Raw genomic sequence first — 15,685 nt, 5'->3', positions numbered from 1 at the left:
AGTTTTCAGTGCAGGTTATTACTGGTTATTGTTTCTTTTGTTGAGTATTTGACTATTTTGAGTATTTTGCTCATTTCTGTTTTTGTTTATGATAGAGGCTGATTTTATATGTTTGTTTCATTTAGACTAACTGCTTTTGTGTGGAACCCAGGAAGACTGCATCAGTCTGAAACGTGAAAGGCAAGGCTGGAAACTTGCTTTCATCTAGGCGTCCTTTCATGTCACTTTCATGTTTTGTAAATCATTACTTAAACATGAACTTCTCACATATCGAATTCATGCAATACTTCTGTCCTGTTATGGATTACTTAATAACCCCACGTGGTTTGAGGCAAGCACAGCTCATTTAGGCATTTAGGTAGTTTGTTTGTCTCTCATGGCCGTAAGCTTCCATCACTTGTTAGCTACATCGGCCTTGTAGCTCAGGCATGTCAAACTGGTGACCTTCTGCGCCAAAGTGCTGCAGAGATCAGCGTTTACCCTCATCTAACACTCTGAATTCAGTTCATGAAGGCCTTGCTAATTAGCTGAGCTGGATCAGGTGTGTTTAATGAGGCAGTGTGCTGAAGTTCGCAGTGTTTTGGCCCGTGAGGACTGGAGCTTGACATGGCCTGCAGCTCCAATGTAACACTAAAGAGGCAAATGTCAGACACCAAACATGCCTTATCTGATGAACTACAATTAGGAGAAGAGAAAAACTGTGCAAATTTCATTTTTATCACTTTAAGCTACATAAGGGCTGCTAACCTCCACCGTGTCCAGTGCTGGTGTCTCTACACTGGGCTTCAGGTCTGGTTTGGTGTCCAGCTCCAGGTCAAATTTCGAGCCGTCCTCTGTGCTCGGAGCTTGAGGCTTACAGACGGTCGTCCTTGCTGCATAACTGTGGACCTGCAAAGCATCTGATGGACTTAAAGTCCTGTGGAAGAGCAAGCTGGCTACACCTGGTTTGGAGGAGGTCCAAGGCAGGGCGGACAGGCAGTGCGGGGCTGTCGGCACCGATGCTATGGAGAGGTGGTTTTTCCTGAGAGGCTGCAGACAGACTGAGGAGAGGGCTGAGGTTACAGAGGTGTTGTCGGCTTTAACGCAGCTTGTGCTTTGGGCACGCTCTCCGAGCACGGGGCACCTGCTGCTGTCTGGCATCTTCACAGACGGCTGCTCGGTAGAGTCTGAAATGGAAAGAAATGCATTTAGATGCATCTGAATCACAATCTGAACGAATATTGGTTGAGTACACTTGGATATACCAAGATTTGTCTAGTTGAAATGAGTGCTCGAGCAACAGGACAACAGTGGTGCATGATATAAAGAAAATACTACATCTGCAACAGCGACATGCCTTGGAATACATTAAAATGCACTGAAGAATCAATAATGTAGAATGATTAATCTTTAGTATGACATCATTAAAGATTGTCCTTCAAGATACTGTTATGCAGGCCAGTATACTGGGCCACTGCCAGCCTTCAGTACTGCAAAAGCCAATATCATGATAATGATTAACAATATATTGTGCAGCCTTAAAGAACAACACAAGATACAAATAGTAAGCAAATAATATAAATAAGTACATTATCCACTCCCGAGTGGCGCAACCGTCTAAGTGTTGGCCCTATTATCAGGAGATCGCGAGTTCAATCCCTGGTGATGCTACAGCCGTCCGTAGCCGGGAGTCCGAGAGAGCACAATTGGCCTCGCTCTCTCTGGGTGGGTGGGATGGCTGCCCTTCTCCCCCCATCACTCAGCGCGATGCTAGTCAGCGCAGGCGTCTGTTAGCTGACGTAACAGATCTGGCGGTTGGCGCTTTCCTCCGAGCGCGTTCAGCTGTCCAGTGACGTAGCGTGAGCGGCAGTTTGAAAAGAAGCGGTGGCTTCACAGGTCTCGGAGGAAGCCTGTGTTAGCCTTCACCCTCCTAGCGTTGATGGCATCGTGTGATTGGGGGAGTCCTAACTAGCGGGGTGGAATTGGCTACGACTAAATTGGGGAGAAATTTGGGGTAAAAATTAAAAAAATAAATAAATAAATAAAAAATAAATAAATAAGTACATTATATCGCCAATGTGAGTCACAAAATACATATATACCCACCCTATGTAAGCTAAATCTATAGCCCATATGTCAAACCCGCAACACAAGCCTATCCAGCCCGCAAAAATATTTAAATTTTCTATAAATATTAGCCCCTTTCACAATGTACCGCACTACATTCCCCAGCATGCACTGCAACGTATTGTGTGTTTGACTCTCCTACCCCAACAGCAATCTATGGGACAGCGGTCACACCTCAGTCCCACACAGTTCTACACAGTTCCACACCAGTTATATCACCAAACTAACCAACTATTTGTAATATTTCAAGATCGACTACAAGTGCCTATAGTTTACTGTTGAAGTTTTTGTGTATTTTGAATAAACAATAGTCAATTCAGTTTATAGCAAACCGTTAATTAAAAATGAAATTAAAGAGACGTTCTCTGGTCCACGGATCTGTTGAGATTTTTAATACGACCCTTTTAGTAGCTGAGTTTGACACCCTTGATCTACAGTGTACTTACAATTATATACATAGTTCAGACTGGTCAGTGGAAGTGATTAATAGATGGCTTTTTTTTTTTTATAACAAATTTGGATATACGGATATCTTAAGCCCAGTGGACCATTACTGGCTGCTGTTGGAAGCAGAAAGATGGGCAGCAAATAAGCTGCAAGTGTGCTGCCAAGAAAAACACGACACATACACATACTGAAGCTACGTAACCTCCACAAAACTGAACTGCATTTTTTCAAGAAAATTGTTTTGGCCTATTAACCCACATTGAGGCAATCGTTTTTTGCTTCAGTTACCATTTCGGCCAAGTTAATAGCAGAATTATGGCACGATGGCCATATTCTTCATGTACACCAACATTCTGCTATTCCACCGTTCAATAAAATTAAATATGAGTTTGAAGTATCAGTCAAATCTAAAGATCTGTCATGCTGATAAGCAATGACGTGCTGATACCGATACGATTCCATTACCACTGTGCATCCCAAATAGATTCTTGTCAACCTTGGCCCATATTTATCAAGCTTCTCAGAGTAAGAATGTTGATCTGGGATCAAACTATGCCTTTAAGACAACCATGTGAACAGACAAGACCTGATCTCAGATCAGTGTTCCTGCTCTGACATCTGGACCAGTGTTTAAATCATGGCCTCATCCAAGTGATGGACAGTGATGCCAGTTTAAGCCACATCAACTTGCCTGAGTCTTCTCTGCAGCGCTCTGCTCTGGGCGACAGCCGACCCTTCTTGCCATAGTTGGCCTCTTCATCTGGAGGAAGGACGTCCTCTGGAACTTCTAAGCACACGCGATGCCTCTTCGTACCGATCCTCTGTTTGGCCACACTGATCCAAAACAACATAATTCAAAGTTTTAACCTGGGTAATAAATACAGAGTGACTAAAACAAGCATACAAATATGGGAACATACTGCAGTTTCAATGAACTTTTAAACTCGAAGAGAATTCATTTTCAACCTTTTCTTCTGTCCTTCGTTACTGTGGATCTCTGTGCTCGGCTCCTGCCGGCCGAAGTCTCCTCCCTTTCCACCCATGAACTCGGCCGCCTCGGGAGTGGGCTTGGAGTGGTCAATGGGCGCATTGTCCTTTCCTGCCAGCCACAGCTCGTAGCGCTCAGGCTGGTACTTCCTCACAAACACGTCCATGGAGATCTTCACCATGTCTTTCCGACACGAGCACTGCAACCACACGTTAAGACAACAAACACAGTGGAAGAGCTTTAGAGTTTTTAAAAGAGTTTTGTCTTTGAATTAGGCCTATTGATTATATCAGTGATCAGCTATTTTGATGATTGCCTAATCAGTTTTGTAAAAAAGCCAAACAATAAACACTGATCCAACTGAACAACAGCATATAATGCATGTAAATGAGTTCTTGTGACATCACAGAAATAGTGAATTTAAATCAGGCTGTTTTTGTAAAGTGATTTCCTTTGATGGACTGTAAGGACTGAAAAGTGAACAGCATGTCTTGAAACTGTGTAATATGATATTTGCACACTACATCAAAAAAAGTGAGGGAAATTTGTTTTTTAATGCCTTTTAAAATGTAAAAATAGTACTTAGTAGCCTACCCACTTGGTATATCCAAGTGTACTCAACTCCACTATTTTATAACCACTGAACTCCTCTATTTTACAATTCATAAGGTAATTAACATTACTATAATAGCATGTCTTTAGAGGCTTAATGCAACTACGCCATTTCAAGGGAGGCTACTGGCTCCTATCAGTTGATTGCTTAAATAAATGCTGAAAATACAGGTGTAAAAAAAAAACAATAAAATACAGATTCACTGAAACTTGGGATGCTAATGCACCAAAACCATTGTGCCATTGTTGGGAGAAGTTATATGTATGAGTGAAAGTTATGAAAATGCTCAATAACTTTGATTATTTGAAGACAAACATGGGCTATTCATGGGCCCTTAGCCCTCCTGTTTCCGTGTTCACGTCTAGGGGTAGAGTGCACCGATTCTTGTTGAGATAAAGCGGTAGGGCGAAGTGTTAAAGCTACATGACCCTCCAAACGGAGGTTTGTCAGAGATACTCCAAACAGAGTGATATGAGAAAAAAAGAAAAACCGGCAAGATGGCTGAACAAGAGACCAAAGAAACACACGAATGTGAGAATTTTCTCTGTTAAAAATTATGATAACCACTGTATTATCTTAGTTTAATATCGTTTCAGTGTATTATGGTCCTTTTCTTCATAACAAGCTTTAAAAATCACTATTAGCATGCTAGTGTCTCGATAGCTGGTAGCTAACTTTCCCGTTCCACCTTAAATAATCCAGCATTACTGATACCTGAAGCTTCAGAACGTAACCGCTACTCCATTTAAGGTGGAACGGAAAATCTGAACAAGAATCTGGTGAATATCTGACTTCAGCTTCATATCACTGAAGAATTAGGGGTGGGTGATAATAAATAATTGCCCCCCTCTTTGAAGGCATATGATGCCCTAAATGTAACTAAAGCCCAGCAGTGAGGAGCTGAACTTTACCCTCCTCTGCTGTCACTGCAGACTGGCAGGGTCGCCTACAGAGCAGCGCTGGTAGCTGTTAATGAAGTGATGCTCTTTTTATTTGAGGGTCCCACATTAAGATTTCAACCACTACCGCTTGTAACTCAGTTGCGAGGGGCAAGGGGTAAAAATAACAAATGGGATTCGGCCTTGGAGTGTGCCTCGGCCATGTAGCCCCAACACTTTGCCCTAGAATCGGGACACCCTACCTCTAAACGTGAAAACAGAGGGGTAGGGCTAAGTGGTAGGGGTGAGGGGTGAAATGGGACTGGGCCAAACAGCCAGGTTTAAATGATCTCACCAGAACGGCTTGCTTTCCGTAGTCTATCCATCGCTGTGTGGCGAAGTTGGTAGATTCAGCACAGTTAAAGCCGTGATTAAAGCCAGCATGGTAGCCGTACGGAAACGTAATCATAAACTCTCCGGCCTCCTGAGTGATCTGAAACACAAACGGGCAACATCACAACATGCTGTGGATCATGTGGTGTCAAAAAGTGCAAACAAGGTTCAAATGTGCTGAAAACAGATGAAACCAAAGCATATGGTACCTTTTCGAATGGGATGCCGTACTTCTTCAGAATGGACGGAGATATGAGAGTCATCTTGTGCCTCAGAAAAGCTTCACAGTTCTGTGAACTTCCAGGAAAGAATCCTGCATAAGAAATGGGTAAAATGTCAAAAGAGGCTAATTTAAAATAATCTCTGTATGAGGGAGGTTATATATTTCTAAGGGTTTACCTTTGGCAAGACGCTCCAACCTCTTCCCATGCTCTGGAGGCACACAATACCTGACAGAGCATTAAAGAATAAGTTATCAGTGCATTTCATTATGTAACTTTGGCGTTCTGCTCTCTAAGTGATTCATTAACTGCATAATTAGCTTCTTATAAATCTCTAGTCGAAGCCCTTAATATGTTGTAAAATAAAACATCTTCATTTGAGGATGTCATTGCTGCCATATCAAAAACCGTGCAACTCCAATATTTTTACACTTCTTTTTATCTTGTTTTGACAACAGCAGCTGTTCTTTACATTGTGTGATTAAGAACGGACCAAGAGAAATGGTCCAATTATTTTTTAAATAAAAAAATAAAAAATAATTTTGCTGCTGATTGTTTCTTTAAATTATAAAAAAAAACAAGAGAAAAATGGTCCAATAAATTTTTTCTATTAAAAAATAAAATTAAAAAAATATTTTCCTGCTCTCTAAATATATTTATAAAAAATAATATATTAATATATTAAATCTAATATATTAAAAACTAAAAATTTAATTAAATTAAACAAAATTAATTTATACTCAAAGGGCCCAACTCCTACATACTTCTTGAATTTTATTACTCCCCCCATACAACACCCACTCATAACGTTCGTATGCTTTAACATACCTTACACAGCTGCAATCAATTTCCTGTCCTGTCTTTAAAGCTCTTACAGGCTGTTTTTGTGATACTGCGCCTTTAAGACTAAATGAGCTCTGTTCTGATTGGCTGCCCTATGCTGGGCCGAAACACTTATAACTTCACCATAAATGGGCGGCGCTAAACTGCTGTAGGCTGAAAAAGGGGGATATATGTAAATGAATCGTCTTTCATAAGAACACAAAAACAATGACTTCAAAATGGGCTGTTTTTGCAGTTTCGTTTCCATATATGGGCTGAATGGACTGAGGAGTGAAAGACTAACACTGAGTGTGTTTACATGCACCTCATCATCTGATAACTGCAGAAAAACAGATTGTCAGTACTCTGTTCACCACGTTTACATGTACTTAAGTACTTGGAAAACTCCAGGTCTACATGAGTCAGGCAGTAATCGGATTTCTGCTTTACAACCAGCCAATAAACTCACAGAAGAAGAGACGTGAAGTAAACGTAAAATAAAACTCAAACTTCATGCGGCAACTTTTTTAAAAAACATTGCGCCCCAAAAATATGAAGATACATCATCTAGAAGTCGTGTCAAACACAAGGCCCATGGGACAGATCAGGCCCGCGACACAATCCTATCCGGCCCGCAAAAGCATTTTAATTTTCTATTAATATTAGCCTGTTTCACAATGCACTGCACTACAGTCCCCAGCATGCACTGCAACGTAATGTGCGCTCTGACTCTTCTACCCCAACTACAGTCTATGGGGCAGCAGTTACACTTCAGTTTTACACAATTCTACACCGGTCATATCACCAAACCCACTAGCTGCACTTCAGCTGCAGTTCAACACCGAACATCAGCTCAGCAGCTCAGAAACTGAGCCTAAGTCTTAATGAACTTGCAGCAAAGAAAGGCTGCCAGTTGTCAAGTTCAAGCAAATGGTTAGGTTTAAAAGACGGAGCTCCTGTGGACATTTAAATTTGGAATATTTTAAGTATTCACATATTTCAAGCTCTACTGCACCTGCTTACTGAAGTCTTTGTGTATTTTGAACAAACTGTAGCCAGTTCAGGTTACAGCACAACATTAATTAAATGAAAGAAAAACATAGGCGTTCTCTGCCCCACTGATAAGTTGAGATTTTTTAATATGGCCCCTTTAGTGGTTGAGTTTGACACCCCTGATCTAAACGATGAAGAATATTTAAATCCTTCATTTCGTCAAGCATGTATTTGGTTTCAGCGTCACTCCAGAAGTGTTTTGCTGCATCTCGCGCTGACGCTGCTCGCTTATTTCCGGTACCGCCGTCTGTTTTCGCACATGCTCAGACTGAGAAATCCGAAAGAAATCAGAGTAAGAGTATCAGATTTCTTAATCGGATCTCTAGACCTTACTCCAATCAGGCAATGAGCTGTTTACATGACCGTTTGAATAATCAGATAACTGCAGAAATCAGATTATGATCGGATTATTGAGTGCATGTAAACGTAAGTTAAATTACCCTTTATTAGTCCCACAACGGGGAAATTCGCCTCCACATTTAACCCATCTGTGCAGTGAAACACCACATACTCACTAGTAAACACACACACTAGGGGGCAGTGAGCACACTTGCCCGGAGCGGTGGGCAGCCCTATCCACAGCACCCGCGGAGCAGTTGGGGGTTAGGTGTCTTGCTCAAGGCGCTTCAGTCACATACTGTCTGCTCAGGAGATCGAACTGGCGACGTTCCAGTCACAGGGCTGGTTCCCTAACCTCCAGCCCACGAATGCCCCATAAACGTACTGAGTGTCTACACACTACATCAAACTTTTACTTTAAAACAGGAGGAAATTAGGTTTTCTATAATATGGGCCCTTTAACAGTTACCATTTCCAAGATAAAAGGTTTCATCACAGCAACAACAACAACATGTGACAGCTGAAATGAGATTTACCAGGACTTCGGTTCTCCAAAGTGAAGGTAATTAATGCTGTAGAGGTCCATGTCCTCCGTGTGCCAGGCGAACGTGGTCTTCCACATGCCGAAATAAAGGTAGGGCGTGTTCACTCCCTCTATAGTGATGCCGCTGTCGTGCTCCACCGTGTCCAGGACGGTGTGTAAGCGGCCTACGTTCCATTCGTCGACATCCTGAGGGAAGAATTGCAAAAAAGGTACATCACAGAAAGTTATTATATGAAACATATGAGGATTTTTAAAACATCGTTTATGGTGGTGGGACACACGCAGGACGTTTTGAGGCAAAATAATCGCCAAAGAAAACTTATTTTTTCAGATTTATCACTATTTTACCATCATAGGGTTAAAAAATTTATCATTTTGGAGATACAAGGTTTCGTTCCAACAGCAGCCAAACACCATCTGCCCTTTACATTGTGTAAAGAATGATTCATAAATCCTTCTTAGCTCTTTAAAAGGCTTTTAAAGGGGAAATCCATTGCTTTTTAAATTTTTTTTGCATAAATAAATGGTCCCAGCTCATTCAGAGTGGTTTGGTGTGAAACGCTCTGTTCTAGAGAAACTTACCGAGTCACAGTGGTGGTGATAGGAACCAGACGTCCACCTCTAAAAGCTCCCTCACTGAAAGTTACTACATGAAATGGTTATGAATTCACTGCCTGATGACTGAGACACTGTTTAATGATAGTTTTACACAGAGATTTTGGCCTAAAATGTATTTTAAATCCATGCATGGTGGAGGGATACATGAAGGGCATTGTGAGGCAAAATAGTCACAAAAATATATATATTATTTATTAATTAAAACACATTTTACCATCATCAACATTCCATATAAAGCTCAGAAGACTCGTGTCGGTTCACTGGTGGTTCTGGATAGTAAATAAAATGTCTATATTTGTGTTGTAGTCATGGCGACCCCTGGTTCCTATCACCACCACTGTAAAGACATCTGAACCACTTCACGCCAAACCACTCTGCTTCACTCTGTTTACATCTCAAACACTGAATTATGTAGGAAATTTTAAAAAATTGGTGGAATTCCCTTTTCAGAGGTCACCTACAGGATCATAAAGTGTGCCGTTCACATCTGCCCCATAGATGGGAGGATTGAAGGTCACATTTTTCCAGTATTTTCTTTCCAGCTCTTCAAAGTCGTCATATCGAGGGCTGCAGAACCTACAGCAGGGAGAGAACATGTGCTTACGGCTCAGTAACACGGTTACCACCACAGAGTGACGCCTTCTGGACGAGAAGGAGACTCACTTATCACTGTTCGCTGTTTTGCGGAACTCCTTCACAGTCATGGCCTTTTTCTGGATGTTGTACTGGGTGAACAGACCTGACTGGCCGGTCACAACCTGCTGAATGGGCGCCGGGATCAACAGGTCATCGATGTCATCGTACGAACGCCTGGGCTTCCACTCTTTCGGAGGGATGATCTGCGGATGGAAGAAATTAACACGAAACACACACTTGATACCTGCTTTTAAAATAGAATAACCAGGGGTCTAAATCTCTGCCCTGTATTTGATAACAAGACTGTTCAATATGCAACAAAATCTCAAATTTCACCAAATCAGTCCATTAAATACAATGCAGCATTATTTTAATTAGTACACAGCATTATTATGTAACTGAATGAACTGCTTGTACGATCAGGCACAACATTCTGACCACCTCCTTGTTTCTACACTCATTGTCCATTTTATCAGCTCCACTTACTATATAGGTGCACTTTGCAGTTCTACAGTTACAGACTGTAGTCCATCTGTTTCTCTGATACTTTGTTAGCCCCCTTTTACCCTGTTCTTCAGTGGTCAGGACCCCCATGGACCCTCACAGAGCAGGTACTATTTGGGTGGTGGATCATTCTCAGCACTGCAGTAACACTGACGTGGTGGTGGTGTGTTAGTGTGTGTTGTGCTGGTACGAGTGGATCAGACACAGCAATGCTGCAAGGAGGTGGTCATAATGTTATGGCTGATCGGTCTGTGTAATAGCTTGAGAATTTAATTATAATGACTACATGCTTTAATTCATAATGATCAACTCCAGGGGTGGAAAATACTGCAATACACATCAGCAAACAAAGACAATTCCGATGTTATTTGATAAAACATTCACTTTTACAGTCGTGTGCAAAAGTCTGGTCAAATTTCCATGTTTTGTTGATTGTCTAAAAGAGATTAAGTGAACACATCCTCTACAGAGAACACTACTGCACATTTTTATACACAGTTACTGTCTATTTGCTGAATTTAACATATACAAAACAGTAAACAAATTATACAGACATATAGACAGATTTTTTCTCTCCTATTTCTTTTTTAAAATTTCTTTTCAGGGGTTCAAAAGGGTGCACTGTATTACTGTTGGCCATGCACATATTTTTAATTTTAAAAAACATGTATATATTGTGTCAGGGCATCAATTATAACTCCAATTACGTTATAATCCCATTTAACTGCGATATATACTGGTATTTTGTTGTAGACACTTGTCTGAATATATAATCCTCCTGTTTCAGTCCAGTTCTTACAATGATAAAAATAATACTAATAAAAAAATCACTTCAAACTTATATAATAAAAAATACATCATACAATTAACATTATATAAAAATATGTAACATATAAATTCCAATCAAAGTACTAAATAAAAAAATTGTATGTTAAAAATAGAGTGAATATTCCTTATTAACTAAAACAACCATTACTTCTTATATTACATTTTCTATACATTAAGCCTATATATATATATATATATATACACACACACACACATTTTAATGTTAAAATTAAGAAAAAATTCTAATTTTGCATTAAAACGTGCAGAAAAAAATGCCATACTTTTAAACAAGTGTGTTTCCTGTGACAGTCAACCAAATATAATTTGACCAGGGGTGTTAAAACTTTCACACACGACTGTATATTCTTGAGCAAATATATTTTTGGCTCCACATCTCCACTTTTACCTTTTTTTTTTTTACAATTTTGACAAATTTGACACACTCAAGTATAATCTTTCTGTATGTTTTCTGCCGCAGATCAAACAGTCAAACAGACTCTAACGGTCTAGAATCCGTGTAGCTGAATTGCCTCCTGTGCTTTCACAGCTCCAGCGGTCACTCTGATTATGAACTCCACTGACCTTAGCCAGCCCAGCCTTGTGTGCACCCTGAGACTCTATATAGGCCACGTATCTGCTGAAGTTCTTGAACTCCTCCATGGTGGGGCGGAACGTCATGATCCCCTTGGAGCCGGAACTCTGCGTGTCGGACGCCATCCTGCCCGACCAGTCCTTAACAAAACAACATTTATTTACATAATAATTCCACAAACTGACTGAAGAAATCAAAATACCAGTCAAACACGATTACTATCCGTCTAAAATAGAAGTAACGAACACACTTAAGTCACATTCTGCTGGTTTGGTGTTCAGTGAAGTCATATTTCCTCTTTCCACTTGTTTTGGCCTTGTGCTGCTACGCGTTTTGTTTTTGTTAGCACGTCAGACTTTACGCAAGACTTTTGTTAATTCCCGTTTCCTCTTTCCACAAGTGTGTTTTGGCACTTGCTAGGCCACCACTGTAAATAAGAATCTGTTCTTAAAGGGGCACTCCAGCCTAAAATTAAAATTTTTAAATGTTATTTGTCATTTTGAGCAGTATTCTGATCCGCCTCGAATTCACGGTTTCATTTCCTTTTAATGTTTCCGTCCTGACTTCTAGCGTAGCCACTGTGGCAGATAAGCACAGACATGTAGAGATGACATTGTGAAAATACAACATAGTAATTCAGCACATTTTTACGATACACGATAAGTCATGATATTTATTTTTTTCTGACTTCTGAAATGATGGAACAGGCAAAAACAAGTAATAGTATTGCAAAATTTCTAAGATATTATCAAAAACTTTGACTATATGTGCTTTTTATTTGATGATTCACATACTGAGCTGCACTAAATACATTTAAAAGGGGCTAAAGATGCTCTCTATGTAATAAAAACACGCATTGTGTCAGTGCTGACGAGATCCACGATATACTCACATTATGTTTTCTTTTTTAAATTTCTTTTAAGGGGCTCAAAAGGGTATATTGTATTAGTGTTGGTTATGCATATACTGTGCACTATTAAATATATATATATGTATATATTGCGTCAGTGCATCAATTATAACTGTTTTCTATTACAATTCCATTCAACTGCAATATATCCTGTCACTTTATTGAAGACACTCATGTGAAATATATGCATATATATATATATATATATTAGCTATCAGGCTTCCATCTGCATCAGCCAGCTTAAAAGAAGGCAAAACATTTTCCGCCCATAAGTAACCAAACTGGTAAATCTTGCTCCTCAGACTCCTGTAGGAGGCGAGCAGGCATGTTTTCAACAGATGGAGTGATGGTTTCATTTCTTATGTTGGTTAGAGTGGCTCTTTAATGCCTTGTCTAGTTTAAACAAAAGTTATATAACAAATATCGAGGCATTTCACCAAATAAAAACTCTAATTTGCCATACAAACTAGTTTCACTTTTCCAGTATATATGGATAAATAGACTTTAGTTCATTTCAAGATTATTCAAGATAATGAGTACAGCAACATAATACATTACAGTAATGTACTTTTATCAAAGTACTGCGTTGTAGTTAGACACACAGATTCACATGACAAACAACATGAACACTTATGTTCACGTTTATGGAATACAGGCTCAGGGGGCTGCTTAAATACTTTCCATTAAAAAAAAATTCACCACTGCGCTTTTATTTACAATCTCTCATTAAATAACAAGCTATTACTGTAAATAACGTTCAGTGTACAGTATAAACAACATATGCCCCGCCTACTGCCACAGACCCGCCCCTTTATGCAGATTCTCCAGTGATGAGTAGGCATGTTTACAACAGATGGAGTGATGGTTTCTTTTTTATTTTATTTTTTATTTTAATTTTGGCCAGAGTGGCCCTTTAATGCCTTGACTGATTAAATCAAAAGTTATATAACAAAAATTCAGGAGTTTCTACAAGACAGAAAGAGGAACGCTCTAATTCAGTATGTCTGCTATTTCGTGTTACACGTATATTATCTGGACATTTTAAGCACATTTCAACATTATTAATCATAATGTAAGTATTACAACATACCACGGTACAGTAATGTACTTCTATCAAAGTAGTGTGATGTAGTTGGGGGCACAGATTCACATGATAAACTATATGTAGACGTTTATGGTAAAAGAGGCTCATGCGCTGCTTATTATTCATATAAACAACAACAACATAATAATAATAATAACAACAATAATAATAATAATAATAATAATAATATTTATTTATATAGCACTTTTCATGCCGGTGGCAGCTCAAAGTGCTTTGCAGACAGATGATAAGACATAGTTATACAAGAAATCATTAGTATTTATTTAGAATCAGAAGAAAATGAAAACAGATCAAATTAAAAGATAAAAACCACGAGACTTAGAGTTTTAATTAAACGCTGAGTTAAAGAGACACGTTTTTAGATGCTTCTTAAAACTGAGCTCTGAGCTCGACGGTCTAATAAAAGGTGGAATTGAGTTCTTTCATAGTTTCCTCCCATGAAACCACCATCTCGACCACTGTGCTTATATTTATATTCTCTCATAAAATAACAAACTATTACGGTAAAAAAAACGTTCCGTGTACAGTATAAACAACACAAGCCCCGCCTACTGCCGCCGGCCCGCCCCTTTATGCAGATCCTCCAGTGCTGATTGGCTAAAACCAGCGTCTCTTTAAAAGTAGCACGGCTAGGCTAACTAGCTCGGCCTTTCTCGTCGGAGAACTCGGAAAATATCACACAAAAGAAGCCGAATTAAGTCAGTTCCGACTCACAGCGACACCCGCACTAATTTAGAAGCAGAAAAAGGAGCGGAAACTCGAAGCTGAGAGCGGAGCGCGCTCGGCTTAAACTCGAGGCTAACGCTCACTGGCCTCTCGGCCCGACAGCCGTTTAGCCAACGTTAGCGGAGCCCGTCCCTCAAACGGGCTCAAACAACGCGGTTCAGGGGCGGCGCGGATGTCGGCCAGCGTTATAAAGAGAAAACAGAAAGTACGCACCGATAATTCCGAGTAATCCGCGGAGTTTGAGCCGCAGCGTCGCGGAGAGGCTCCGATTCAACACAGACCGATTAGCCCTGAACCTCCATCAGCGCGCATGCGCACTCAACACGGTTCACCAACGGAAACATAGCGGCGCGCATGCGCGTCGACGGGGAAACAAACATTCGATTTACTTTATCGTTTGTTTTTCTATATACTTTATTATTGTTGGTGCTGTTATTAGTAGTAATAATGCTATTATTATGGTACTGAAAAACACTAAATAACAGTTTCAATCTGCTATTAATAAAATAATAATTTGCATAATGAACCTCTGGACATTTTTTGCCATTCAAATATTTAGAAAAAACAGTAAAAATCTCTTTAAAAAATATTTTTTTGCTGTCTTGAGTATACAGTACAGCCTGTTAACTGTGGTAGACAATGTGTAATATATTTGAATTTAAGATTAATATATATCTTTAAAATATCTAATTCAGTAAATACATACAGAATAAGAAAAAGATGGTATTTGCTTTTCTGTGAATTCAGTGACACCTACATTAGGTTTCCCACAGTTTTGTCCATGTGCTCTTTGGCTAACTTGTATTTTGTTCATAAGTAGGTTTGGCTTTAAAAGGCTTTGGTTTAGATCAGTCTGGGTCACATACAAATGTGGGACAGATGTGTTTATGGGAAAAAGTACAAGTGGCAGATCAGCGTCTGCATTTCTTTAATCAAGTTTAATACTTATCCAGTGCAGTTTGATTTGAAAAGAGTCAGTGGCTTATTTTTATGCACCTGAAAGCACAAATGTGGGAATAAAACTGCTAAGTGGGGCTAAAAATATGCTAAATTGTATCAGCCCCTTACATTTATCTCATCAGTACTTACTTATATAATAATAACAATAAGTGGCTTCCAAGCAAATAAGAATGAGTTCTCACTCCATAGATGAACTACACCGAGTGACAGACAGGGGGCGCCTTTCTGTCTTCCCAAACTGAGGCCCACATTTAAAAATATATAATGTATATTATACATTTCCACACCTAAAACATTTAGCTCATGTTTATACAGTACAGCTTTAGTGGTTGTGTATCATTAGCATGGGATGTAATTGTTCACTCTGATATAAACAGAGACTTTTTAATGTGTGATTTTTAA

At 39.6% G+C, this 15,685-nt stretch overlaps 1 protein-coding gene across 1 annotated transcript in view; it reads right to left on the bottom strand.

Moving 5' to 3' along the window:
- The window catches only part of kdm4ab (lysine (K)-specific demethylase 4A, genome duplicate b), a 42,654-nt gene extending 28,006 nt beyond the window's left edge, over positions 1-14,648 (bottom strand). Inside the window, exons 1-11 of the mRNA XM_036555795.1 lie at positions 14,537-14,648; positions 11,573-11,722; positions 9,686-9,861; positions 9,484-9,598; positions 8,397-8,590; positions 5,825-5,874; positions 5,635-5,738; positions 5,388-5,525; positions 3,520-3,740; positions 3,245-3,387; positions 748-1,166 (exon numbers count right to left, since the gene is read on the bottom strand). Coding sequence (XP_036411688.1) covers positions 748-1,166; positions 3,245-3,387; positions 3,520-3,740; positions 5,388-5,525; positions 5,635-5,738; positions 5,825-5,874; positions 8,397-8,590; positions 9,484-9,598; positions 9,686-9,861; positions 11,573-11,707 — 1,695 coding nt within the window. The 5' untranslated portion in view covers positions 11,708-11,722; positions 14,537-14,648. The remainder of the gene's footprint in view (positions 1-747; positions 1,167-3,244; positions 3,388-3,519; positions 3,741-5,387; positions 5,526-5,634; positions 5,739-5,824; positions 5,875-8,396; positions 8,591-9,483; positions 9,599-9,685; positions 9,862-11,572; positions 11,723-14,536) is intronic.
- Positions 14,649-15,685: the final 1,037 nt, after the last annotated feature.

This window comes from Colossoma macropomum, unplaced genomic scaffold (assembly GCF_904425465.1).
Source record: "Colossoma macropomum unplaced genomic scaffold, Colossoma_macropomum, whole genome shotgun sequence".
Lineage (NCBI taxonomy): Eukaryota > Metazoa > Chordata > Actinopteri > Characiformes > Serrasalmidae > Colossoma > Colossoma macropomum.
The sequence above is the reverse complement of the archived record's forward strand: the minus strand, read 5'-3'. Positions and strand labels throughout refer to the sequence as shown.